The sequence below is a fragment of the Zeugodacus cucurbitae genome, chromosome 3 (genome assembly GCF_028554725.1).
Source record: "Zeugodacus cucurbitae isolate PBARC_wt_2022May chromosome 3, idZeuCucr1.2, whole genome shotgun sequence".
In the NCBI taxonomy this organism is placed as follows: Eukaryota; Metazoa; Arthropoda; class Insecta; order Diptera; family Tephritidae; genus Zeugodacus; species Zeugodacus cucurbitae.
The window spans coordinates 71,509,058-71,535,116 of record NC_071668.1 but is presented as its reverse complement, the minus strand read 5'-3'; the positions used below and the strand labels follow the sequence as shown (position 1 = coordinate 71,535,116).

At 33.2% G+C, this 26,059-nt stretch overlaps 8 protein-coding genes across 13 annotated transcripts; 4 read left to right on the top strand and 4 right to left on the bottom strand.

Moving 5' to 3' along the window:
* Positions 1-3,462: 3,462 nt before the first annotated feature.
* On the bottom strand, positions 3,463-12,097 carry LOC105217615 (CCR4-NOT transcription complex subunit 3). 3 transcript variants are annotated; one of them, XM_011192693.3, is made up of 13 exons: positions 11,468-12,097; positions 11,039-11,403; positions 9,288-9,385; positions 8,902-9,030; positions 8,482-8,817; positions 8,280-8,403; positions 7,125-7,516; positions 6,970-7,042; positions 6,491-6,898; positions 6,226-6,366; positions 5,155-6,143; positions 4,876-5,085; positions 3,463-4,712 (listed from the first exon to the last, which is right to left on the bottom strand). In XM_011192693.3, the coding sequence occupies exons 2-13, from the start codon at positions 11,061-11,063 to the stop codon at positions 4,614-4,616; spliced, it is 3,024 nt and encodes a 1,007-aa protein (XP_011190995.2). In that variant the 5' UTR covers positions 11,064-11,403; positions 11,468-12,097; the 3' UTR covers positions 3,463-4,613. The 3 variants fall into 3 exon arrangements, with proteins under 3 accessions (XP_011190995.2, XP_011190996.2, XP_011190994.2); XM_011192694.3 differs by having other exon boundaries at positions 7,125-7,489; positions 8,902-9,036; positions 11,468-12,095; XM_011192692.3 differs by having other exon boundaries at positions 8,902-9,036; positions 11,468-12,093.
* Positions 12,098-12,448: 351 nt separating this feature from the next.
* Positions 12,449-14,109, top strand: LOC105217614 (splicing factor 45). The gene is made up of 4 exons (XM_011192691.3): positions 12,449-12,702; positions 12,784-13,620; positions 13,680-13,854; positions 13,924-14,109. The coding sequence occupies exons 1-4, from the start codon at positions 12,568-12,570 to the stop codon at positions 14,016-14,018; spliced, it is 1,242 nt and encodes a 413-aa protein (XP_011190993.1). The 5' UTR covers positions 12,449-12,567; the 3' UTR covers positions 14,019-14,109.
* LOC105217613 (2-oxoglutarate and iron-dependent oxygenase domain-containing protein 3) lies at positions 14,035-15,656 on the bottom strand. Its single transcript, XM_011192690.3, has 5 exons — positions 15,433-15,656; positions 14,899-15,358; positions 14,687-14,839; positions 14,418-14,623; positions 14,035-14,353 (listed from the first exon to the last, which is right to left on the bottom strand). The coding sequence occupies exons 1-5, from the start codon at positions 15,537-15,539 to the stop codon at positions 14,275-14,277; spliced, it is 1,005 nt and encodes a 334-aa protein (XP_011190992.1). The 5' UTR covers positions 15,540-15,656; the 3' UTR covers positions 14,035-14,274.
* Positions 15,657-15,848: 192 nt separating this feature from the next.
* On the top strand, positions 15,849-17,926 carry LOC105217612 (probable cytosolic Fe-S cluster assembly factor GJ13047). The gene is made up of 6 exons (XM_011192689.3): positions 15,849-16,009; positions 16,074-16,166; positions 16,223-16,904; positions 17,060-17,273; positions 17,346-17,503; positions 17,569-17,926. Exons 1-6 carry the CDS (start codon positions 15,947-15,949, stop codon positions 17,805-17,807), a joined length of 1,449 nt encoding a protein of 482 aa, XP_011190991.1. The 5' UTR covers positions 15,849-15,946; the 3' UTR covers positions 17,808-17,926.
* A 294-nt stretch (positions 17,927-18,220) lies between these two features.
* Positions 18,221-21,669, top strand: LOC105217608 (transmembrane protein 53). 4 transcript variants are annotated; one of them, XM_054227751.1, is made up of 5 exons: positions 18,221-18,376; positions 19,307-19,963; positions 20,257-20,620; positions 20,695-20,835; positions 20,901-21,669. In XM_054227751.1, exons 2-5 carry the CDS (start codon positions 19,485-19,487, stop codon positions 21,153-21,155), a joined length of 1,239 nt encoding a protein of 412 aa, XP_054083726.1. In that variant the 5' UTR covers positions 18,221-18,376; positions 19,307-19,484; the 3' UTR covers positions 21,156-21,669. The 4 variants fall into 4 exon arrangements, with proteins under 4 accessions (XP_054083726.1, XP_028899479.2, XP_054083724.1 ...); XM_029043646.2 differs by having other exon boundaries at positions 18,325-18,481; XM_054227749.1 differs by lacking the exon at positions 18,221-18,376 and adding an exon at positions 18,721-19,043.
* Positions 21,670-21,995: 326 nt separating this feature from the next.
* Positions 21,996-22,714, top strand: LOC105217610 (PHD finger-like domain-containing protein 5A). Its single transcript, XM_011192686.3, has 4 exons — positions 21,996-22,136; positions 22,198-22,388; positions 22,441-22,526; positions 22,596-22,714. The coding sequence occupies exons 1-4, from the start codon at positions 22,085-22,087 to the stop codon at positions 22,600-22,602; spliced, it is 336 nt and encodes a 111-aa protein (XP_011190988.1). The 5' UTR covers positions 21,996-22,084; the 3' UTR covers positions 22,603-22,714.
* On the bottom strand, positions 22,704-23,826 carry LOC105217611 (coatomer subunit epsilon). The gene has a single exon (XM_011192688.3). The coding sequence runs from the start codon at positions 23,710-23,712 to the stop codon at positions 22,792-22,794; it is 921 nt and encodes a 306-aa protein (XP_011190990.1). The 5' UTR covers positions 23,713-23,826; the 3' UTR covers positions 22,704-22,791.
* Positions 23,827-24,311: 485 nt separating this feature from the next.
* Positions 24,312-25,605, bottom strand: LOC105217607 (kynurenine formamidase). The gene is made up of 4 exons (XM_054227753.1): positions 25,424-25,605; positions 25,233-25,358; positions 24,953-25,166; positions 24,312-24,885 (listed from the first exon to the last, which is right to left on the bottom strand). The coding sequence occupies exons 1-4, from the start codon at positions 25,566-25,568 to the stop codon at positions 24,423-24,425; spliced, it is 948 nt and encodes a 315-aa protein (XP_054083728.1). The 5' UTR covers positions 25,569-25,605; the 3' UTR covers positions 24,312-24,422.
* Positions 25,606-26,059: the final 454 nt, after the last annotated feature.

The following is a 26,059-nucleotide window of genomic DNA, read 5'->3' as shown; positions in this document are numbered from 1 at the left end:
GTATAGAAAATAGATTCAAGAATAATACATATTTGAAGTCGATCGGTTCAATTTCTCGTTGAGTTATGATGTCAGTAATTTTGAAAAATATCGTTTCGAGAAAACGCGTTTAAAGTTTCGACTATAGCGGTTTATACAGGCGAGCGGCCGCTCTTTAGAACGCTGTCTTTTAAAAGCTATTCAAGATACGACATCACCGCTTTCAAAAAAAATAAAATAAGCAAAAAATAAAGAAATCGATTTTTTGAAAATATCACACTGGTATAGCCCCTTATTGTTGATCTCTTCAACATCAATGTGTTTAATTACTATTATTTCAATCAATCCAATGTTTTATTGTTTAGATTTTTAGTAAAACACTTCTCGTTCTTCATTTTTCTCTCAAATACTTTGGTATATTTCATAAATATGTTACTTTTAAATAATTTTCAATTTTTTTTATATGTTTCAGTTTACTAAAAATTTTTCAATGTTGCGCATTTAAATTTTTATTTATTAAACATACTTGTTTGTGTGTTCTTTGCTATATTCGATTTCCAAAAATTTTCTGAAGACATTAGCTAAACGCTTTATATGTACATATGCTGCACTACTTGTTTTATATTTTTTGTATTTTGTTTCAATTCATTTTTTGTAAATTTAAGTTTTTCATGTTAAAAATTTGTTTAAATATGTATATATTTTTGTTTTTTGTTTTTGTCAACTATGCGCTACTACAAAATTAATGCAGTGTTGTATTGACAATAAAAATATTGTCATGCGCCTACTTTATTAATTAGCATCATTAAATATGAATTAATGTTTACATGAACGAAACATGTGTTTGGTGCACTGTCGTGCTAAAAAAATGTACATACATACATATTTATAATTGTTCACAATTTAAGTCGTTTAAATTGTCTATATTGTTTATATAATATTACTTGATTTCAAATCATTAAAAGTGCTAATACTGTCACGCATGCGTACAGTGCAGCTATAAGGAGTGAATCGACTCAATCAACAAAGATTTTTTTGCTTTAATACTATTAGTAATGATTTGTGGCAAATTGTATTCATTCCATTTGACTGTGCAAACGTGTACAACTGCGCAAGTGCTTGTGTTCGCAATTTTCCTAAATCTAGATCAGCAGCAAATTGTCAGGTGCTCGAGTATAATAAATACGAGATGATTTACTCCGTTGAGTGTATGAGTTCTTATGAAAAGCGTTTAATTTATTAGACTAAAATTAGAATTAATTATTAGACTAAAATGTATTATATGTATTATTTTTTTCATGCAACAGTTTTAATGAAAGTCATATAAATTATATATTTGAATTTTGCATCAGCGAAATATGTTTTCGATAATTTTTCATATATACTTCCGATTCATTACAGTATTTGAATTTTAACTCTACGGAGGGTCATTAAAAATTCAAAAATACTAACGATCTGTGCTTGGTAGAAATTTTATACAATTCGGCTCTCTCAGCGTTTACTTGAAAATTTTACTATTTACTACCGTTAAGAGGTTAGGGGTAGTGAGTCAAAAAATTTTTGCATTTTCATTAAGTGTAGTAACTTAAAAATATTCTCTGAAAATTTGAAGTTGATTCGATAATTACTTTTCGAGTTATTCGACAGATAACAAAGAGCGCTCGGATACTCCAAATCGCTTGGGTGAAACTTTAAATGCGTTTTTCTCAAAACTAGGTGTTTTGAACTGGTGACAACTGTAACTTGAAAACCGCACAGTTGATTTGAATGAAATTTTTACAGCTTCTAGAAAACATAATAATCCTGAAAAACATAATAATCCGAAAATCTAGAAAAAAAATTCTTGAGGCCACCACTTTAATTTTTGGAAAAAAAAATTAAATTTAAATATAAAAGATTATCTATTTATAAAACACATTTTTCTTGTCCAATTGAGTTTAGATGAATCTAAAGGGACTTATGATAGTCACCGCAATTGTCTTTTTTTTGGAATTGGGTCAACACAAATAGCTATAACTTTGGAAATTATAATTTTTTTTGCAATTTTCGTGATTTCAAGTCAAAACATTGTGTAATAATGCCATATTATAACATTTGTAAAATAACATGATTTAATACCAAAAAAAATACTGAAAATTCTCATTTGTTCGTGTCTCTGACTACCCCTAACCCCTTAAAGGACTTCCCCAAAGTTTAATAGGCATAAATTAGTGAGCAATTAATAAAAATAATTTTTGCAATTATATTCTCTTCTAAGCAAACTTTTTAAAAGGCATCAATATTATTATAATTTTGGTTGTAAAATTTAAATATAAAAATATTAAGCAGAAATTAAAATAAGAAAAATTTTCAAATATTGATATAAAATCTTTTTTTCTCATTTATAATGGTATATAATTTTGTTTATCTCAAATTTCTCAATAATTTTCGAATTTTGACATCAGTTACAAATCATCTACAAATGCAATTGGTCTGTATTGATTTTCTATTATTTATACAACATTAAACAATAAAATTCTTGTTATTGGTTAAAATTTTCAGCTAAAAATATTAATTTCATTTAAAAAATATGAATTTAATAATTAAAAATGAAAAACTTTAATTATTTTATGAATTGATGCAGTAAACAAAAAAAAAATTATAAATATACACAATAGCGTAATAACATTATTAAATGTTTCAATGCGCTAGCACTCTAGCTACTCTGTGGTGTACTCTTTAAAAGTGGGAATCTCTAACTCTAAAAAACTTACTTGAATATTTGTAAAACACACTTTTATGGGCATTAATATTGTACCGACAGTTCTCATTGCTGTTGTAGTTGTTTGCTGTGCTATATACACCACTTATCGGCACAAATATATTTCTGAGAGCGGTTGTAGCTTTTCACAGGTCGTAAATCAGAAAACAGTTATTTCACAGATCTGAAGACACTCATTTCATAGATCTGAAAACAGTTATTTCACAGTTAAGAAAACAGTTATCTCACAGATTTTCTTCAAATTTGGGCTATGAGCTTATGTACTTCGTATATATTGCCGATATTTTACTCATAAACATAATCGTACACGAAACTTTGGGATACATTACTAAAAATAATACCGCTTATCGTTTATGAAAGGCTTCAATTCAGTCAAAATTTGTTTAAATTTGCCGAAAATCCTTCCTACATTTTTAACAACATCATCATCTAATTTATAAAGCCGCTGATATTTGCTTTAAGTATATTATTCTATATACTAAAATCGCTAAAATCCGTCAAAATTGAACACAAAATGTTAAGGTGTAAATAAAAAAGAAAATGTGATGTTGCATGATGAGCCAAAGAAAACATTTTAAATAAGATATAAGACAGGCATTTTTTTTTTGTAATAATATTTTAAATTTTTATTTTAAAAATTAGCTTAAATCCTTTTTTCAAAAGATTTAAATTTTCTTTTTTTTTTTTGTTGTTTTGCTTTGTATTTACTTTTCATTTGATGATTTTTGTTCTTCAAAGTTCTTTGTTATAATATTCTTTTAACTTCACCTCTTTTTTTACCATTTTTTCGATTTTTTTTTCTTTCTTGTTGTTTGCTTGTAAAACATTTTCATCTTTTATAAAGTATCATATATGTATAGTTGGGAGTTTTTCCATTTTTTCTCTAATTGCAAAATGTATAATATTTAATGTTCAATGAATGAATACAAAATGGAAAAACTAAAAAGTAGACCTAGAGAAATTAGGTAATCGTAGTCGGGCGACATATAATGCGTCCAAGTAAAGTTTTGTATAAATTTGTGTGAAGGGATAGTAAGGGGGGTGGGGGCAAGGAAGGAAATGAAGCAACATTTGTTTATGGGGGGAACTCATTCCATAGTTGTATGTATGTATAATTGAGTAAGGAGGTAATGAATGCGGTGACAGCATAAACGTATTGATGACTCACTGCTTGGCATCAAATATGTGTTTCTTCAACTTGCTTGCGTTCGCGCAACTGCTGCAGAAACCATAGAGGAATTTGTTGGCAGCAACTGCCACTGCTTCCTCCTCGTGAGAGGTCATGTTCCTTTTTAACGATTTACTACAATTGTAACTACTTGTGTTTCAGTTAATTTCCGACAAATGCTAAAATGTTTGTGTTAAATGCGAATTTTAAACTAAAGTAACATTTTCGCCGCAAATTAATCTGTGTTGTAGTAGAAGTGTTCTATGTTTAATTACGACTCTTACTGAAGACCTAGCATATTTTCTCAGGTTTAACAAATCATAATTCTTTGCTTTTTTTTTAGAATTTTCAGTAAATTTTTATGTACTATTTTTTATATGATGTATGATTGTATGTTGTAAATTTGATATTTTTCGCTTTCTTTTCTCGTTTTAACTCATAAACAGTAAAAAAGTGAACATAGCAAATTCAAAAAAAAAAGGAACAACATATGGAAAAAGTCGACAGGTATTTGCAAACGTTTGCAGTACTTCTTGTTCGTTCTAGTTGGTAGTTTCAGAAATTGCGCTGTTGTTGTTAGCTGTTAAAAGAGGTGGTGGTAGAGATGTTTTTGTTGCTGTTGTTGGCTGATGTAGCTTAGAAGTTATGCATGTTTTTATAACAAAAGTGTTTTTTCTTTTATACATTGGCTGCATCATACAGCGTTCAATTCAACTCCTTGTCTTCTAAGTACTTGTATTCAAAAGTAAATCCCTCCTTTTTGCGTTGACTCCATTTCTCGTAATCAAAATAGATGTACGTACCCTAGGAGTGATTATAAAACAATGAATTAGCATTACGAAATTAATAAAAATAACAATAACATCAAAATAAAAATAAAAAACAATAAAAAAAACAGCAACAACAAAAGTATGAACTCGAAATGCGGTAACTTCCATTGGTATACACATAGCTACATGTAACATACCTGTTCGTAATCATCGTTAATAATTTTTGGTTCCTCATGCCTTTGGAACCACATCATGTACTTTGTGTGAAATCGCCAGCTTTGCTTTTTCAATGCTTTCGCTGCTAAATATTGCGCCTTCGAACCTTCCATATAATAGAAAACAAAGAAGAGCGTTTCGGTTGAGAGTCGTTGATAAAATTCAACGGTATCGTAGAGTGGAAGCTGTTGCTGTTGTTATATAAGAATATATGTTTATATATATAACCAGGATAGCATAAATGCAATATTTACACCAACCTGAGGATAATGCAGTGGTGTCGGCACTGGCGTACGCGGCAGATATATATTCAATCTTTCCGAGTCGGCTGGTGTCGGGAGGTGATAGTAAGCGGCTTCCATCATTTTGAATTGCAATTGATGATCTTTATGTAGCGGCAATGTGCCAAGCGGTGCTACGCCAAGTAGTGGCGTTATATGCGCTTCATTTGTGGGTTGTTGTTGTTGTTGTTGTTGTTGCTGTTGCTGCTGCTGTTGCAGTGGTTTGCTACCCACTGGTGCATTAACACCGCTATTACTAGCGCCTGGTTGACCCACCGCTGCATTCGTCATACCGCCTAAACCACTTTGCACTGCACTGCCGACTGGGCCCGCACCCGCTGTTGCCGGTCCATTTGTTGCGGCGGCTGCTGCAGCAAAGGCTACCGCGGCTGCTGCTAAACCACCAGATTGTTGTTGTTGTTGTTGTTGTTGCTGATTGGCAGTTGTATCGGTTGAGAAATGCTGTAAGACCTGCTGTGATTGTGGCGCTTGCTGCTGCTGTTGTTGTTGTTGTTGCTGCTGCTGTTGCCTATTGTCAATCTGTTGTCCGGGTCCTTGCGTCAATGAATTGGTATCGATTACCGACCGATTAATAGCTTCCTGAGCTATTGTCTTTAATGAAATCGCATCCATCGAATTATTATTATTGTTGTTGTTGTTATTATTGTTGTTTATATTGGCTGCGGACACAGGCATGCCATTCATATGCTTCGGTGACAGCAAACCCGGTGAAACCCGGGTGCCATTGTTAGTTACACCAATAACTTGTTGTTGTTGCTGCTGCTGTTGTTGTTGCTGCTGTTGCTGTTGCTGTGCGCCAATTACTTGCGATATACCGTTTGGAGAAATGCAATTTACCAAATTATTACCGCCAACATTATTCACCACCATACCAGCAGCTGCGCTTCCTTGCTGCACAGCATTCGCTAAACTATTTGATGCGTTGTTATTGGAAGTGTTATTATGCGCTACAGAACAACAAAAAGAACAACAACATTTATGATAAGACATAAAGATGGACATGCGTATGTAATGTAGATATAAACAAACCGTTTTGTAAATGTGAGGAATTCGTTTGAAGATTGGATAATTGTTGTTGTTGTTGTTGCTGATGCTGTGAATTGGTTACTACCGTGGGTGCAGTCATTCCGTATGAAGTCGCCGTATGCACAGGCCCGTTTTCAAGATGTGCTAAATTTAAACAAAAAAAAAAATGTTGTTAAATGATGTGATATACAGAATGTTAATATAATTAATTAAATTGTTGGAGTAATTTAATGTTTTTTTGGAGATATTCGCATGCCCTCCCACTTACATGTGTTATTTTTCGCTACAGCCGCAAATGCAATAATTGGCGTCGCTTGAATCACAGATTGGCCTTGAATGTTGTTGTTACTGTTACTGCTACCATTATTAGCGACCACTGCGGCTGTCACCGTTGTCGCACCACCACCAATCGTTGCCGTTGCATTTGTCGCATTTAAGCTGGGCGCTGGCGCATGTTGTTGCAGTGCAGGACTATGGCCAGCAGCCATGGCGGCAACGGTGGCCGCCAACGTGGGCGCACCACCAACTATGCTATTTGCCGTGCTCGTCACCAGCGTTGGCGCTGTTTGACCACCCATTGCTGCTGCCACTATTGCCGCTGCGGTGGGCTGTTGCTGTTGTTGTTGTTGGTTATGATTCTTATTGGGCGTCGAACTAACGGCTTTATTTGAAGACGCTGCAAATAAAAGAAAGCACTCATTAAAATTAGTCTATACTACACACTGCAACTACAAATGTGAAACAAACTTTCTGATGTTGAGCCACTAGAAGGTTTACCACTGCTATTTGCTGCACGCACTGCCGTTGGCTTTACAGGTTGCTATAGTGTAAAAGAAAAGAAAACCCGGTTGTTTAATATAAATAAAGTTTTGCGCACATTTTTTATAACAGCGTCTACTCACTTTTGTTTTGCTACTAGAATTACTCTCATTTTTGTTCCTTTTATCGCTGGCTGTCGCATCTGTATTACTATTCGCCGACGCTGTGGCTGCCGCCGCCGCCGCCGCAGCTGCTTCCGCTGCGTAATTCATGCTGTTGCTGTTATTATTTTGCTGCTGTTGTTGTTGTTGTTGCGCCGTTGTTACTGCCGCTGCCGTCGTATTCATTGTTGACGCCAACGTCGTTGTCGCCGCCGCTGTCGCAGATTGTTGTTGCAGCGGCTGTTGTGTACCAGTTGCTGGCGCTGGCGATTGCACAGGACTGCCACCCGATGTTATACTGCTTGGCGAACCGCTGGTCTCGTTGCTGTTATTGCTGTCGGTAGTGGCTGATGATGGAATACCAAGTGAAACACCTTTAGTAGAATTAATTCAATCAACACCACAAATCCGTCATTCATTCAACATCATTCAGACAACATTTGTTGTTGTTGTAGCACAGGATCCACAGCGTTTTAGATAAGTTAAGCGAAATCATATGATTTCGTTTATTTGTTATTATTATTATTTTTTTTTTTTGTGTGTATTTAATAATTGTTATTAATATATTGTATAGCATACGACATACAGTTATTCGTTAGATAATGTTGTGGTAATATAAATAATGCACACAAATTGACGCGCAAATTCGGTTGCATTGCCAAAACATAATTTGTGTATTTGTTGTGAGTTGTTAGATGGCCGATGGATGGACGTTGTTGTTCAACAAATCAAATCATTTTCATTCAACACATTTTACGGGAGTTTTTTTTATATTTTTATTTTTGTTTTTATATTTTTTTGTGGATATTGTGGTTTTTAATCACATTGAGAACATAATTATGTTAAGCCGTTGATGTGGATGATATTCAGAGTAAAATATGAAAATAAAGGCAGAAACATATATATATGTATAAGTATACGTCTGCACAATAAACTTTCAAAGTGTAAATATGTATTAATTTTCTTTTTTTTATCTATAATAAAGGCTAACGCATATGCACACACACAACGAAAGAAATATCGTTTGTATGCACGAAAACATGCTTTGCATGACGCTACATTTCATTATACCTAACATTATGTTCTAATAAAACTATATAATCATTCACACAAAAATCTCCACCGCACACAACTCACCTGTGCCAGATAACTCCACATCGTCCAGGCCAATAATGTCATCATAAAGAAACTCATTCTCTTCGAAATTCGGCTCTTGTGAGGATTCAATGTAATATTCAACATCATCCTTAATTTTATTTACCTGTGGAATGTGGTATATGTATGTAATGGAATAGTATAGCACATTTTTATTGATTACTAAATCAACTAGTTTACTAACTTGTTCTGCTTCAACACCGTCATTGTCGAGTAATCTTAACACTGTTTCCAGTTTCATAACGTGGAATTTATTACGATCCAACTTAGCGCGAAACTCATCCATGCGATCTTGTTTGTCGCGATCGAGGCGCTTCTTTTTTGCCGCCAATAAGGATTCAATCTCACTTTCATATTGATCTATTTGCAGTTGCAATGAACTAATAGACGATGTTAACCAGTTACGTGCCTCATCTTTCTTACGTTGAGCTGGATCTGTTTTTTGTGCAGCGCCCAGTCCTTCTTTCGAATACGCTTTCGTTTTCGTTTCACGTTCTACGATTTTGAAACGTTCCATTTGCTGATTTCGAAATCATCATAAAATTTATAAAACAATAATATTGAATAATTCTATTAAAATATTGTATATGTAAAAAATGCTCACCGTTTCAATGAGACGCCTATTCTCCAGCAGCTGGCTTTTATCTTTAATCTCCCCAGATGCAATCCATGATTTGATTTGATCTCGAAGCCTTTGCAACTTCTTGATTTCTTTTTTAAGATCCGCTTCATACTTTTCCTTAAACAAAATAGTATCATCCTCTTATAAATCGTAATTTGGTTTTTTAAATTAACAACTGGCTACAAACAACATTATATTTTATAGAAAACCCGCAAAACATACATATACAAATTATTTAAAGCTGACGCATTGGCCAATTATGTCTCTAAATTCTACCATTGGCAGTTAAATACTGCACACTTTCAAAGCTACATAGTTACACATATAAAACTGTTTCATACTGTGCAAACAACATGGAATTGACGTACCTTCTGATTACTGTTTGTAGCATTATGCACTTTTTTCCATATATCCTCGAATGTTTCCACCCCTTCAGCAACTTTTTTCAGACATCTGTCAATTTCACCTGAAAAAAATATATATTTACTATCAATATAAGTGATATGCGATTTTTATATTATACATGTATTTATATGTAAATATGGTGCCGCGCATTTCAACACATAAAATTGTTTGCATAAAGAATTTAAGCGCAAAATAGTTTACAGAGTTTCTATATGATGTGTTATCTACAATGCGTACATTATTGTGGTAAAGTTGAATTTAAGATACCCATTGGTCACGAATGCAACCACAGCCAAGGGTTGAACGAGCAAAAACACAAATATACGAGTGCACACGTGAGACGGGTAGTTTCTTACTCGTTTGTTTATATGCCTGATGGGGTCAGTTGGGGCAGCGAGTGGGTGGCAAAATTGCTTCACTACCGTTGTCAACTACATATGTACATATGTATCAAATACGTGTGTTCTTTTGTGAGTTGGAGTAATTACTTGCTTAGAAATGCAACATTGATTGCTGCATTTACTATAAGTGCTGATAATTGGATAGATACGTATGACTCTAAACACACTTTTGGTATTAAAATACAGAATGAAAAAAAAAATGTTTCAACAAAATTTATTGAAAAAAAAAATATAAATAAACATATATACTTATTATTTCATGAATTAAAAAAAAAAAATATTGTAATTATTATTATACTAATAATGAAAATACGTTCGCAAATATTTAAAGCGAATTTATCACAACTCAATCCGTGCGCATGCACTAAGTATTCATTCAACGCTACGTGTGGATTTATACAATGAATATATATGTACAGGGGTATTATACCTACAAATATACGAGTACATATATATATAATATTAATGTCATGGCACAGACAATTGCAATGACCCAATTTTTTCAACAATTTAAAAGCCGATAAGACACACATTCTCCATGAAAGTAATACAAACATTTGTTTGCCAATATTTTTTATAAAAAATAGAGTTAATTAATACTACTCATATCATTCCATCCGACAATCCACTGGCAAAAAATATATATAAAAAAGTAGATAAAGTAAATAAAAACAAATCACTACAAACAAAAAGGTGTGAATATAACAAAACTTAAACGAACACATAAAATATAAACAAATAAATATGTTCCTGCGGGTGAGACCTTCACCGAGCTTACTTTTGATACAAATTAAGCAATGTACTTCTTATGCAAAAAACTGTAGAATGTGTCACACGAGCAAAATTCGCACTAAAAATAATAATTTTTAGTTAAACTGAGTACGAATTGCAAGAACAATAGTATGATTTCAAGATTATAAGAAATGGGTACATTAGTCATATTCCAAATCTGATATATAAAGCTCTCAGGCAATTATCAACAAAAAAAATTTGTTACGTGTGGTATACCGTTAGAATGAAGCTGTTTTTCTTTCGTTTAGATGGAAATTAACTAGATCAGTAACTTATCAAAAATGCAATTGTCAAGCCGAGTATACTTAAACTTGTAAGATAGCGCTTATTATTTTAGAGCTATTGTATATATACAAATTCTTAACAAATATCATTGCTTTTCATTTACGACTAGCCCCCGGGCTTATATAGAATATACATATATATATCAAATACGTTGTCGTAATATAGATGCTAAGAAAATCAGCTGATACTCATATTTACATGTTAATACCCAGTAACTGATAGTGATGATTGCTCACCTTGCAACTTTCTCGTCGCAGCCATGGCTATGTGTGTGTTTGTACTCGACGATGCAAATGCTCAGACATAGTCCAATAGAACCCGAATTTTTGTTAAGCTATGGATAAACTTCACTGTTGAAACAAACAGTAATTTGAAGTATATTATGATTGTTTCCTTTCAAATGATTATCTTCGAAGGTGTCGCATGTGATGAACAACTTCCTAAGCTGATTTGCTGTAACCTCTCAGCCACAGTGGTAAATGTTGTATTTGTTGCAGCTTTTGGAATGAAATTGACCGCATATGATGTTGAGTATGTAGATAGTATTTGTAATGCTATCGCAGCGATTCCACAACGGTAGTTCTGCAATTATTGCAGTTTTCTAATCGTACCCATAAGAAGATTAATAATTATGAATGTATGAACGAATGTATCACTTAACGTACGATGCTTCAAAAGGGATGGAGGCTTTGACAGATTGATTGGCAGCAGTATATGAAACGAATGAATACCGTCGTTCTCCCCTTTTTTCCGATTGGCGTTCCAATAACACAAGTGAAAATCCAGTACCGTTAATAAAAGTGTTTCACACTATACTAAGGATAAAAGTAAGCACGTTGTAGGCTAACTTAATATTGTTTGCAATGCGTTTATTTCCAAACACTTGCAAATGATAATTTCTTTTCTGCTGGCGGAAAACGCAACGGCAAAAGCAACGTAAAAGGGGAAAACGAAACTTTTTCCTACTCGTCGCTTCGCAATTTTTTCTTTTCTGCTTTTAAGAGCTGCTTCTTCAACTTTTTTTCGCCTCTTCTGTTGCTCCAGTTTTAAGCTGTTTTTACACAATTTTCAGTTAGCCCGTTTGCCAATTCGTTTTTATCTGCTTGGAAATGTTTTTGGTGACGGAATTTTTGCTAATTGTAAGAAATAACTAAATTTTTGACGCGATTTTCTGCTCGCTGGCGCTGTCAATTGTTTCGATTTTTCTTCTTCTTCCAGTGCTTTTTGTCTAATTTCCAAGATGGCGACTTCTCGCCTTTTTTCGTACACAGGGCTGCATCGATTAATATTATGAATTTTATTTTATTTTATGAAATTTTTCTTCAAATTCATCTTCTCTTCAACAAATGCCAAATTATTTGTTTATCATTTATTGTGAATTGATTTTTAATTGCTACATGATAGTGCAGTACATTAATAATTAATTATTTCAATAGAAGCTCAATTTCAAAAGTAAACTTACCAGTGTGCAAAAAACAAAACACAAGCAGTTATATACCAAATATTAAATATCATAATGTCATTAATTAGAAATTACATAATTTTAAAACGAATTATAAATATAAATGTTTATCTAAAAACACAAATTGTCGAATTTTCAATGTTATTATATTCAGCAAATGCAACTGTGTTCTCGTTTAGTGACCGAATTGTCGCCTTTACGCTATAAACAGAAATGTCAACTTGGTTATATAGTAGAAGAAATAGTTTGAGTTAACTTTATGGATTTTGTCTTCTATGTAATTTATTAAACAAGTTAATAATAATGGACTTGTACGATGATATTGACACAAAACCGCGCGCCAGTCAAATCGATGGTTGGTCCTCGGGTATCAAAATGCTGCAAACACAATTGGCCATTAAAAAAGCACAAGGACCAAAAGAGCCGCCCAAGAAACCGGTAAACTTTGCAGATCTATATAGTTACAAATTTTATTATAATTGTTTTATATGATTGACAAATACACGTAATATTACGCAGTTGATGACACCAGTGGTCAACTTGCGCGCAAAAAAAGCTGCAGCAGAAGCAGAAGCGAACAATTTGAGCAGCACCAAGATAGAAACATCTCCAATGACCCCTAAACCAGTTATTACAGCAAAACCTTTAGAACCAGTAATTGAAAATGTAAAATCAGATGATTGCTGGGATTTCGTAGATGAATATGATCCTATGTGGCCGAATGAGTATGAAAAACTAAAGGATAAAAATCAAAATAAGGAGAAAGAACATAAAGGCGGTAGTGGAGGAGGCGGAGGACGAGGTAGTGAACGAAAACGAGGTCGGGGACGAAATAACCAACGAGATTCATCACCGCCAGTTAAGTTTTCTGGTTTTGGTCAACGTCAATCTGAAGAAGAGAATTATAGTCCACCTCCTCAAGGGTCTGTGTCCAGTAAAGGTGGTGCTGCAATTGCGCCACCACCTTCGCTGCAAGAAATCTCTATAAATAACGAAAACGGTGATGGCTCTTCAAATGTAACCATACCCTATTCTGCTAGCTCTGTTGCTGCAAAAATTATGGCAAAATACGGCTTTAAAGATGGTCAGGGACTGGGCAAACAGGAGCAGGGTATGTCCATGGCCTTGCAGGTGGAAAAGACTTCAAAGCGTGGTGGTCGCATAATACATGAAAAGGATGTGTTCTTGCCACCACCACCAGCGCCTAACAGTCCACCTGCAAGCATGGCACCACCAGCAATACCAGCCCCAATAACGCCCTCCCTAACATTAGCGCAAGCCGTAGCTGAAGTACCAGCGTCTGAACCTAGCATTACAGAAATCATGAAAGAACCCAGCAAAGTGGTTTTATTAAGGGTAATTTGTATTAAATAATTTAAAAAGTTGGTTTTTAAATTTTCCGCTCTGTATTACAGAATATGGTCGGTCCAGGAGATGTTGATGAAGATTTGGAACCCGAAGTTAAAGATGAATGCAATACTAAATATGGTGAAGTGGCTAATGTTATTATACATGAGGCATTTGGAACGACACCAGAAGAAGCAGTGAAAATATTCGTTGAATTTAAACGAATCGAAAGCGCCATTAAAGGTAAATATTGCATTACATTGTGTAAATGCTTTGTAACCTAAACCTAAACTCTATATTATTTTTTAACAGCGGTAGTTGATTTAAACGGTCGTTTCTTTGGTGGACGTCAAGTGCGAGCTGGTTTCTATAATTTTGACAAATTCAAAAGTTTTCAATTACATTAAATTGATTAAACAACTATTAGATATTATTATTAGGTTTTATTTGTAAAATTCTTCATCAAGTTAAATAACAACAACTATTACATTTTTAATACTTGGGATACATTTCAATTAAAAACTATAGTACAGTTTTTGTAAATTTAGTGCATTTTACTAGTTAATATATACGTGTATGTGTAATTCTATGTTTTTTTTTTTACTTTGTCTACAACTGCATTTTCTATTTAGTCTTCATTTGTTTAGTTTAATACTTGTAACTTTATAACTGAGGTTTCTTAATTTGGAGGTCAGATATCGCCCGATCGGGATCACAAGTAAATGAAATGGTAATGGCATATCTATCATATACAAAAAACAAAAAAGTTATTTAGAAAGTAATTACAAGTTACCAGACCACATTACCTTTCTCCTTCGGTAACTTGTTCAACGTGATGTAAATTTTCAGCGCCCGAAGTAAATGCGCTAACACGCGATTTTTTTGGCTCAATGGCGGACTTAGTAAGATTTCCATTACTGCCATCAATGAAAATGAAACGCCCACCATTATAATCTTTTTGATAAGTATTCAAATAAAGCAACGATGTGTAGTGAAATGATTCATAAGTTTCCTGCAAAACAAAAAAATGGAATTTTTTTGAAACTTTCTCATTTTTAATTCCCTTTCGACTTACCTTATCGACATGTTCATGCCAATATTCATCATTCATTGTTCTAGCGGTTGCGTTAGTGAGTCGTGAAAAAAATGTAGGATCAGTCAAATATAGACTTCCGGCAGGTATTTCAAATTGCTCGGCTATAGCTTTTTTGATTTTGTCTTTAACAGCCTAGAATTATTAATATGTTAATAAGTCATATTAGATAAGAGTTACCAATATCTACTTACATTATATACCAGTAAGTGGTGTTCTTGCAATTCGGCTACGACTTTTGGCACCCGGTATGCATTTACAAATTGTTCCTTATACGAAAGAGCACCAGTGTGTAAATTTAAAATGGAAGCACCACCAGACGAGCCCGCCATTGATAGTATGGTACGCGCCAAATTTAAAAGAGTATCTACTTCCTTTTCCTCTACCAATTGATCACTGACAAAGCGTCCACATTTTTTTGGTACACAATTCGGATATCGACGTATCTCCGCTTTGTAGCTTTTTGAACATTCAAATTTCTGTATCCGTAATGGCAGTTTCTCTTTGATTAAGGCAAATTTTGTTTCTTTACTGTTATGTTGTTGAGAATAAAAATAAACAACAATCATGACAGAGGCAGCAATCACGGCACGAGTCCATAAACGATGTGTTGAAGCCTGTGTCGCATGCTGCAATTCGGCACTAATGGTTGCTCTAATATTGTTTGGAGTAAAAGTGGAAAATCAATATGCATGTTTAATTTACTATTGAATTAAATAAAAACTTACAGTTTACTCTGAAGCTTTGTGGCGCCACCATTCGCGGTAGCGTTAACATTTTGATACAACTTTTGTTTATTTCCAGTGCTTCGCTGCCTTAAAGAACTCGTCGTCATTTTTGTGCCAGTTTAGAATGTTTTCAAGTGATATGCTATACTAGTTAGAAACTTATTAGAACATAAATACGTGTATGTATAGTGCATGTGTAAATAGTTTGTCCAGTGCTTGTACAACTTTTATAGTTTGAGTGCCATGCTAAAAAATATTTAATTGAAATTAGCGTAAAAATTATTTTAGTTTGTATATATTTATCTATTTTTTATATTATTAAGTGTTTTATATTTAAGTTTAATTATATATATATATATCTTTAACTTTTAAATATCTAAAGTGCATATGAGTCCATTAATAGCTCTGGCCACTCTGTTGGTCATATGGAAAACAGCTGGCGATAAGAATTAGTTCATTCGCTGCAGCTTTCCGAAACTACTTCTGATAAACAAAGTGAATTAAATGTGGAAAAATGTCGCGCTTCAGTGGAGCATTGCAATTAACTGATCTGGATGATTTCATTACTCCATCACAGGCAAGCATATTTAATAAATATTTTTTTATTAAAAAATAGCATAACATGAATCATAAATTGACAGGAATGCATCAAGCCGGTACCCATAGAAAAGAGCAAATCGAAAACTGGTGCTAAAATTACGATACAGGGAGATGGTTATTATGAAGAGACTGCGGTACATATACATAAGACTTATTAATTTCGATGATCTAAATTCTTTGTATACTACAGGCTGGCAAACAGAAACTGCAAAAAGTAGAAATAACACTACAAGATTGTCTCGCATGCTCTGGTTGTATCACATCCGCCGAAGGTGTACTTATTACCCAACAAAGTCAAGAGGAGCTATTAAGAGTGCTACGCGAAAATGTCGCATTGAAAAATCAAAGTACCAGCGAAGGTGTACGTACAATTGTTGTAACAATTTCACCACAACCTGTGATTAGCTTAGCGCAACGATACAACTTAAAGCCAGAGGAGGCTGCTAAACACTTAAGCGGTTATTTTCGTTCGCTCGGTGCGGATTATGTGTTGAACACAAAAATAGCTGATGATCTGGCGTTACTTGAGTGTCGTAATGAATTCGTTGAACGTTTTCGTGATTCTACAAGCGCTGATGCAGCTGCCGCAACGCCGTTGCCAATGCTTTCATCTTCTTGTCCGGGTTGGGTTTGTTATGCTGAGAAGACACATGGTAATTTCATTTTGCCTTACATTGCTACCACACGTTCACCGCAGCAAATAATGGGCGTACTAGTGAAACAATGGTTAGCAAAGAAGTTAGATGTTCCAGCAGAACAAATATATCATGTAACGTTAATGCCATGTTATGACAAGAAGTTGGAAGCATCGCGTGAGGACTTTTACAGTGAGGCGAATAACTCGCGTGATGTGGATTGCGTTATTACGACAAGTAAGTGAATCGTACACATATAAATTTGTAAAAATACTTGAATAAGGTTCAATTTTTACATTTTGCATTAAATTTCAGTTTTATAATTTGTAACATATTAATATATGTACATAATATTGTAATTTATATATTTTTATAACTTTTCTCTTTATAAGTCGAAATTGAGCAAATGCTTTTAAGTGATGATACGCCGTTACCTACATATGCTCCATCGGAGATCGACTGGCCATGGAAAATTGGTAGGCCAGAAGCTTCAATATGGGCACATGAATTTTCTACTTCAGGTGGTTATGCCGATCACATCTTCAAATATGCTGCTAAAGAACTCTTTGATGAAGGTGTGGAAGTACTGGAGTATAAAAATTTGAGGTACGTTGTTAAATTAATATCACAACTTAAAACAACTATATTTAAATATTTTCTATTATATAAAATTGTCAGAAACCCAGATTTCCGTGAGATCACGTTAGAGCGTGATGGTCAAGTTGTACTTAAGTTTGCTATTGCTAATGGTTTCCGTAACATACAAAATTTGGTACAAAAGCTTAAACGTGGGAAAGCACCATATCATTTTGTTGAGGTCATGGCTTGTCCTTCTGGTATGTGATTTAAGTTTATTTAATATTCTATTGTAAATCATTTATAACTTTTCATTGCTTTTTAGGTTGCATTAATGGTGGTGCACAAGTACGACCACCCACTGGTGTTCCAATACATGAATTGAATCAACAGCTAGAAGAACTTTACAAACAATTACCAAAATCACAACCAGAAAACGAAGATACCAGACAAATTTATAACAAATTCTTCGATGGCGCACATACTGACAAGGCAAAAATGTTATTACACACAAGCTACCATGCAGTGGAGAAAATGAATACTGCGCTAAATATTAAATGGTAATAGTAGTTATGATGACAAACGTAGTTACTCTTTAGTATTTGTTTATATATGGAGTTACGCTTTAAAAGTTTAAAATAATAAATGCGTGCATGTGGTGATTTATTAAATTAAAATTGTTAGTTTATTGACTTTCGTTAAACTACGCAAAAATTTATTTTATAAAAAATAGTTAGTAGATGCTTTGAAAAGAAGAAGAACAACCATTTCATTTTGTTTTTGTTTCTGGATTGTTAATATTATACACGTTATCACATAGACTCAGTACATCGGACGGTGTTTATATATATATATACATATATTTAAATATATATTTTTTCCTTGATAACTTTTACGAATGTCATGGAAACTTCAATGAATTACCATTTTTTGGCGCATGTGCAATGTTTGAGGTTTCGCTATTTACATATGCACATAAATGACGAATTGTGAAAACATGTTTGGAGTAGTTGTTGTTCTAATTGTTTTATTTCAATATGGTTAGGTTTCAACACAGTCGAAGCAATTCGGATTCGCAGTTACATTGCTGCTACCTTGGTGATAATGGTGACAGGAGTTTTGTCCAAAAACACGTAAGCAAGTTCATAATTTGATTATTGGCAGCGGTCTCAGCAGGACTTCTACATATGTTACATACACAAATCTATGTAAACATATATGCAGATTTTAGAAAAATTGTAAGTTTTATATAAAAGTTATTTAGTGAGCATAAAAGCGCAAGAAAATTAAAACTTTTCCTATGGAATAATATATAATATCACATGTGCTAAGGATATTTTTTTTATAAAGTGATTGCGTTAAATGTCGGCTTTCTAATGGGTGGTGGGCGAGAAATAGGTGAAGAAGTTTGACAGTAAGAAGGTCAAGAATATTCACATACACTACGACACGTTCAAATTGCTGCAGACATTCACTGAATATTTATTATTTGCGGCGAAAGAGTAAGTTTAAATTTATGCGAGGAGATTTGAAATAATATTTAAACAAATAAAAATAAAGTGTCTAAGGATACGGAAATCTACTGTAAATATAAACTTAGCAACAGCGTATTTGTGAGTGCTGTAGCCTAAAAGTAGGCTGTAAAATTTGCAAGAAACCTGCGGAAAATCGAAATTACCTGAAAATCGAATGATTGCCTAATAATTGATTTACATATAAAACGATATACGTTTTGATATAAACGTTAAAAACGTAACTATAACTTCAGTAAAAGCGTAAATAAATAAAATCGATGAAAAAGTACGTTTATACAATACTATTTCATTTGAATGTAATTCATATTAATAGAAATATTTCAATCATATTAAAACGAAAAGGACAAGTGCGTAAATATGTTATTACAAAAAAAAAAGCTAATATATAATAGAAAATATACATATTCGTTTACAAATATTTCTCTCGATGTTTTGAAAATTTGTGTGCATAAAATCAAAATACATACAATCGTTTGTCAAAACTAACAGTTTTAAATTCAACACATTATTTTTATATGTATTTTTCAGCACACGTCGTAAGCGAAATATTCAAATTGTTAAATAAACTACGAAAATCAGTGGCTCTGTTACCAACGAGAAAAGCCTACCAGATTAACCTAACCTAACCTACTAAAAAGAAAATACAACTTATCTCAACAATTTAACCGTAATTTTTTAAATATATTAGAAAACTATCAATTCAAGAATGTCCGCGACGAATTCCTTTAATCATCCGTATGGTGTACCGGCAGCTGCCGCCGCCACTGCTGCCTCAACGAACGCAACAATACCACCCATTGACGGTGCCAAGCAGAAAGGAGCTGCTACTAATATCCGACGTCTAGACTCTGCTGCTCCTAATAAACGCAATATGCCTGCAAATCAATATAATTCACAAAATTCGCAGCAACCACAACGTGAAGGAAACGAAACTTCACCGAAGCGCACATTGCAGATTGCACAACGTCAACAACAATATAGTGACGTTGTACAGAATGAGGATAACTTGGAGTATTTTATTAAGTTTCCCACACCAAATTATCGCAGCGATGCAATGGATACCGGCGAGTCGGACTTTGTATTTGTGTACAATGATACAAATGTTCCTATAGTCATGTTGCTCGGTTGGGCTGGCTGTCAGGATCGTTACCTAATGAAATATTCGAAGATATATGAGGACCGTGGGTAAGAGAGAATGCGCTTAGAATACAAAATATATGCAATTTTTGATAAATATATTTATATTAAGGATATATACACATATTTATATTCAATATGTGTGTAGAAATTGATTAGTTTGTAATGATTATCTTATCACTCGCCCCATCTCTACTCATTTTCAGTGTTAGTACATAATAATTACAACAATTTATGTATTTTGTTGGTGGCAATTTAATAATTTATGACTCTACTTCAATGTAGCTGTACATCTGCATACTATTTTAAAATTTTTATTACCATAATAAATTTCTTTTCAGTTTAATTACCGTTCGTTATACCGCACCAGTGGATACGCTCTTTTGGAAACGCACCGCAATGATTCCTATTGGTGAAAAAATACTGAAACTAATGTATGATATGAACTTTGATTCACATCCAGTGATTGTGCATATTTTTTCGAATGGTGGCGCTTACCTATATCAACACATATCGTTAGCAATGCGTAAACATAAGACTCCCATACAAATACGGGGCATGATTTTCGATTCTGCACCTGGTGAACGTCGTATTTTGGGTTTATATCGTGCTGTTACAGCAATTTATGGAAAAGAGCGGAAGAAGTGCCACTCTGTAACAGCGCTAATTATTACTTTGACTTTAAGCATTATGTGGTTTGTTGAGGTGAGTATGGAAACCGCATAATAATATTATTTTGTTGCAATTATTGAAATAATGTATAAAATAATATTTACTAGGAAACGTTTGCTGCTTTTAAAAGCTTATTTTTCAAATCTGAACCGGTACAAACAAATCCTTTCAGCGATTTGAAAAATGAGGCCACTCAATTTCCACAATTGTTCGTGTATTCCAAGGGTGATGTGGTTATTCCTTATCAGGTACGTTCTTACCAAGAATCACCAACATGAGCAAATAATAATAAATTTATTAAATTTTTTTATAGGATATTGAAAAATTCATTAAAGTCCGACAAGAGCGTGGTGTGGATGTATCGGCAGCATGTTTTGAAGACGCTGAGCATGTAAAGATTTATACAAAATATCCGTCACAATACATCCATTGTGTATGTTCATTTATTAATAATTGTTTATCGCGGCCTTATAAGGGCGGTAATGGTTTGGAAACTGTCACTGACAGTGGCTCACCAACCGGTTCAATTCGTTCTATTATGGGTGCTAATTCCTCTAAATATGATTAAAGTAAAACATATTTGCGACGTTGTTTATAACGTGCATATATATTATTTAATTTCGACGTCTTACGTTATCACGTTTACGAGTGTGAAGAAATGTTCGAGAGTAGCATCTGATAAGATGATGTGTGTATGAGCCGCTTACAACTTTTGCAATATTTTAACATTGTAAGTGCACAATATGAAATAAATAATCTGCGTTACTACTTATAATTTTACTATAAGATTATTTAATAACAATATTTATCATAAATTGCTTAATTACTTTTTGACCATAAAAGTATTATAGTTTTCTGTTGTAAACTTTCAAAATGTGATACTATAGGCGGAAACAAAAAACAAATTGTAGATTTGACACTTGTAATAGTGGATTTCAAATCGTTTTATTCAAACACAATATATGTATAATTAAATATTTTCCTACTTAATATAAATACTTACTTGCTTACTAACAGAAGTTATGTATATGGCTTTAAGTAGTGAATGAATTTAAATAAATACAGATTCCACAGGAAACAATTTTATTTGTTGTGTAAATATAAATGAGTAAATGTTGCTCTTGTTGTTATAACCATGGTCAATGCTTTATCTCTGGTCAATGCATTGACTTCTTTAGAATGCATTTTTTTTGGTTAGGTACGAAATTGAATTATTTTCACTAATTCATGTATAAATAGTAATTCCCAGTAATGTGTGATCGTCGGCTTGAAAGAAAGTTTTTATTTTTAATGTTTTTATGTTTTTAGAAATTAAAATGGTTTAAAAAAATACAATTGTTGCCTGAGGCGAATGTAATAGATTAATTGTACTGTCCTTTGTGTTCCATTCACAATCGTTTCATTTAGTTTTTGTAACATCGTGCAACTTTATTATCTACTCAATTCCAGCCGGTGAAGGTAAACAAATATAATAAATTTAATATTATAATTTAATAAATGGCAAAACATCATCCAGATTTAATATTTTGTCGGAAGCAACCTGGAGTTGGTAAGTTTTCTATTATTTCCCATTTCAAAGTTTTATAATGTTTATTTACACATGTTTGCAGCCATTGGTCGATTGTGCGAAAAATGTGATGGCAAATGTGTTATTTGCGATTCTTATGTTCGACCATGTACCTTAGTACGTATCTGTGATGAGTGCAATTATGGTTCTTATCAAGGACGATGTGTTATATGCGGTGGACCAGGTGTTTCCGATGCTTACTATTGCAAAGAATGCACAATTCAGGAAAAAGACGTGAGTATTCATATATGACAATTAACCTGTCAAATAACAATAATATTTATAGCGTGACGGATGTCCGAAGATTGTAAACCTTGGAAGTTCCAAAACAGATCTGTTCTATGAACGGAAAAAATATGGATTCAAACAAAAGTAACATAATTTTTTTTAATAATTAATAATTGTTATATTTCTAACATACACCTCCATTTATATTTTCAGCTATTAACATTGGATATTATACGTCTATATTTTATACTTCAATCCACAAAATATGTAAATGTAATATGTAGTCTAATATAACTTTAAACGAAAAGCAAACAAGATTAATTAATTTCAAATCATTATTATTTTATATTTATTTGAAATGTATACAAGAATGGTTAGGGTAGTAGTTTAGTTTATAAGTTAAATAATTCTATGCTTGTGCAGCTTCGTCTCCACTCAATGAATACTGTAAACAAAGCTTATCAAATTCCGTTGACTTCTTGTCTAGATCGGCAACAAATTCACTTTTTGGATGAAACTGTTTCAATTGTTCCCAATAACGAGCAATCGTTTCATGTGACTTTCCTGTCAAGTGCGCCAGTACCATCATGTTGATTAGAGTGTCGTAATCATTGTGCTTTTTAGTTAAAGCGTCACGTAGAACAGCTTCAGCTTCTTCATACCTTTCCAAACCCAAATGAACGACTGCCTGACCATTTAAGAGCAATGGGGTAGGATTGTGTTTTTCACAGAATTCTTGAAAAATATGGAATGCATCTTGTATCTGTTCAGTGCCAAGGCTTAGTGCAATCCATGCCTGGGCCAATTGTGTTAGCGTAGCATCATCTGAAATTTCTTGCATTTTAGCAACCAATTGCTTTGCCAAATCAATACGATTCAACCTCAATAAACACTGCACGGATAAGGCCATTGACTCGAGGTTTGTTGATCCATGTAAAATTTTTAAAGCATTTTCAAATTGTCCATCATAACAATAGACGATTGCGGTGGCGATATGCCAAATATTAGTTTCATCCTCTTCACTAGCAATTTTATCAGTTAGCTTCTCAAGTAAACCCTCAATTTTTGAAGGCTGCTCAAAAGCTTCATTCACATAACGTAATGCTAGCAATGCAGTATTGTTATTCTCCTTTATATCGGTTGCAATGAGGCGACCAGAATCAATAGCTAAGTATGAGAGATACATATAGGAGAGCAGCTCCGTGCTGGCTGTGCCTTGCTCGGGAAGCACAAAGTTAATAGATCCCATGAAATTTCCAATATAGTACTCATTGCGTGCGTAAAATAATGTGGAATTGGTGTCTTCTTCGTTCTGTACTGTTTTACTCATTTTGCTAATAAATATTATGAATATTTATAAAAACAAATTTTAATTTTTCGGTGGCCAAAATATTTGGAACTGTCCACAAATGACGTGTAACAAAAACAATGTGAATGTAGTGTCAAATGAAATTCGCTATTCACAATTGTGACAAATTTTTATACAGGGTGTGTTATACATTTAATTATGATGTATTCTCATGAACATTTATTTTATGCAGGTTTGCGCACAATTTGAATTTAATCAATTAAACAACTATGTGCTTTTTATTTCCAATAGATTGAGATTGTCCTGGAAATTGGCTCTTATTAAAATAAATAATTGATTTTAATTTAAAAAAATTGTAAGGAATTGTGAATGAAAAATTATAAAATGACCAGATCAAACAGATCAAAAGGCAGGAAAATATGATGGACATGCGCACAAAATCGAAAAAATTACAAATACTTTCAGTTCGCTTATAAATTTATAAATAATTTAATTTTGTTCTTGGCTACAGAATTCGAAAATGTTCGTTCCCACGATAATTGCGTAAATGTAACCGAATCTAATCAGAATTTATTTCCGGTCAAAGCAACTACCAAACAACAAAGGAAAGGCCTTCCGAATACATGATCAGTAGCAGCTTTTATTGAATTGGTGTGTTCCGCACAAACTTATGAGTCTCATTACGGAATTTACTAATCCACTGTGCTCTTACTTATTAATGTGTGTATGTATTACACTAATTTTTTTAATAAATACATATTTATCACGGATTCTTTGACAGGCACCTGTTCAATAATATCAAAATGATCATATCCCTCAAATATTTCATATTCAATGTTTAGACCAGCCTCACTCAATTTCTTTGCAAAAGTCAAAGACTGTCCTTTAAATGTTTCACTGTCATTTTCCGCTACTAAAACATAAATACGTAGTTTGATTTGTTTGGCAAACTCGATGAATTTTGTATCCAGTTTCCAACAAATTGGTGATAATGCTTCTGCGCTTGCTAAATCTAAGCTTAATATGTTCGCGGGGTTAACGCTTGGTAAATTCCAACACTCACGTAAATCAAAAACTCCACTGATCAAGAAAAACGACACCGTATGCTCAGCAAATGGTAATTTTAGTAAACTGTTACTGAACAATAGAGTTGTCAAGTAGGCGCCTGCTGAGTGACCACTTATTGAGATTTTACTGCAATATTTAATTGCTAATAATTAATTTATTATTCTAATAAACATTTTGAGTATAATGTACCTACCTCGCTTCAGTGTCTCTTGCATATGCATACAACCATTCAAAGAAATGCATTATTTGTTCGTTAAGTTTAGCAAGTGTCACAGTGGGACATAAATTGTAATCCACGGCAACTACTCGAAAGCCTTGTTCAACTAATGGTGCTACAAAAGAACCAGATGTACTTCTATCCAATTCTTGCCAGTAACCACCGTGTATATAAACGAAAATGGGCATGCCTGTATAAATATGTATATGTATAATTGAGTTTGTTATAATTTACACATATTGTCTTCAAATCAAACCATTTTCTTTATCCTTATAGTATATGTCCACCATTTGGTTATCCAAAGTATTTACATTTTGTTTAAAGTGCTTTGCGTAAGAAACATTTTGACGAACTTTGTATTTTGCACGTGCAGCTGCAGTTTCTAAAACACATAAAAATAAAAAATTTAGCACTACTGCAGTAAATGTATGTAATAAAATAACTTACGTTCCGTTGTGAGCTTTAAAAATTGCTCGATTACGGCTTTATTGGGTTCTGCAGTTTCTAAAAAACGCTTTGAATTCAGTGTGGGCGAATATTCCTTATTCAAATCAATTGTGGCCGCATCACCGCCAATATTTGTTGCGTACATTATTACTTCTGGCACAAACTGCTGCTACTATTTAATAATATTCATATATTTTTTGAATCTTCTGTGGTTTTTAATCAACCGACTAATCGCATTTACGTTAATGAAGCATTTGTGCATAGGTGTGTAGGTATGTATATTCATAAATGACAGAAACTTATCTCGAAGAACATTAGAATGTATGTGCGGTGTACATATATAATATAGTATAGTACATATATAATATAGTATAGTACATATATAATATAGTATAGTATCGATGTAGCCACACACATATGCATACACCTTCATTCATGTAGATGTTTATCATCGGACCGGCCTTGCATTATCTATAAAGTTCTATGTTGAAGGTAAACATAGCATTACTTTTTTTATTTAAAATAATTTAAAATTTGTTATATACAGTTAACCCTCAAAGGCATCGAACCGACTACGTTTCTTCAAAAAAAAAATAAAATTGCAAAAGCTGTACATAATTTTCAAAAAAAAAAAAA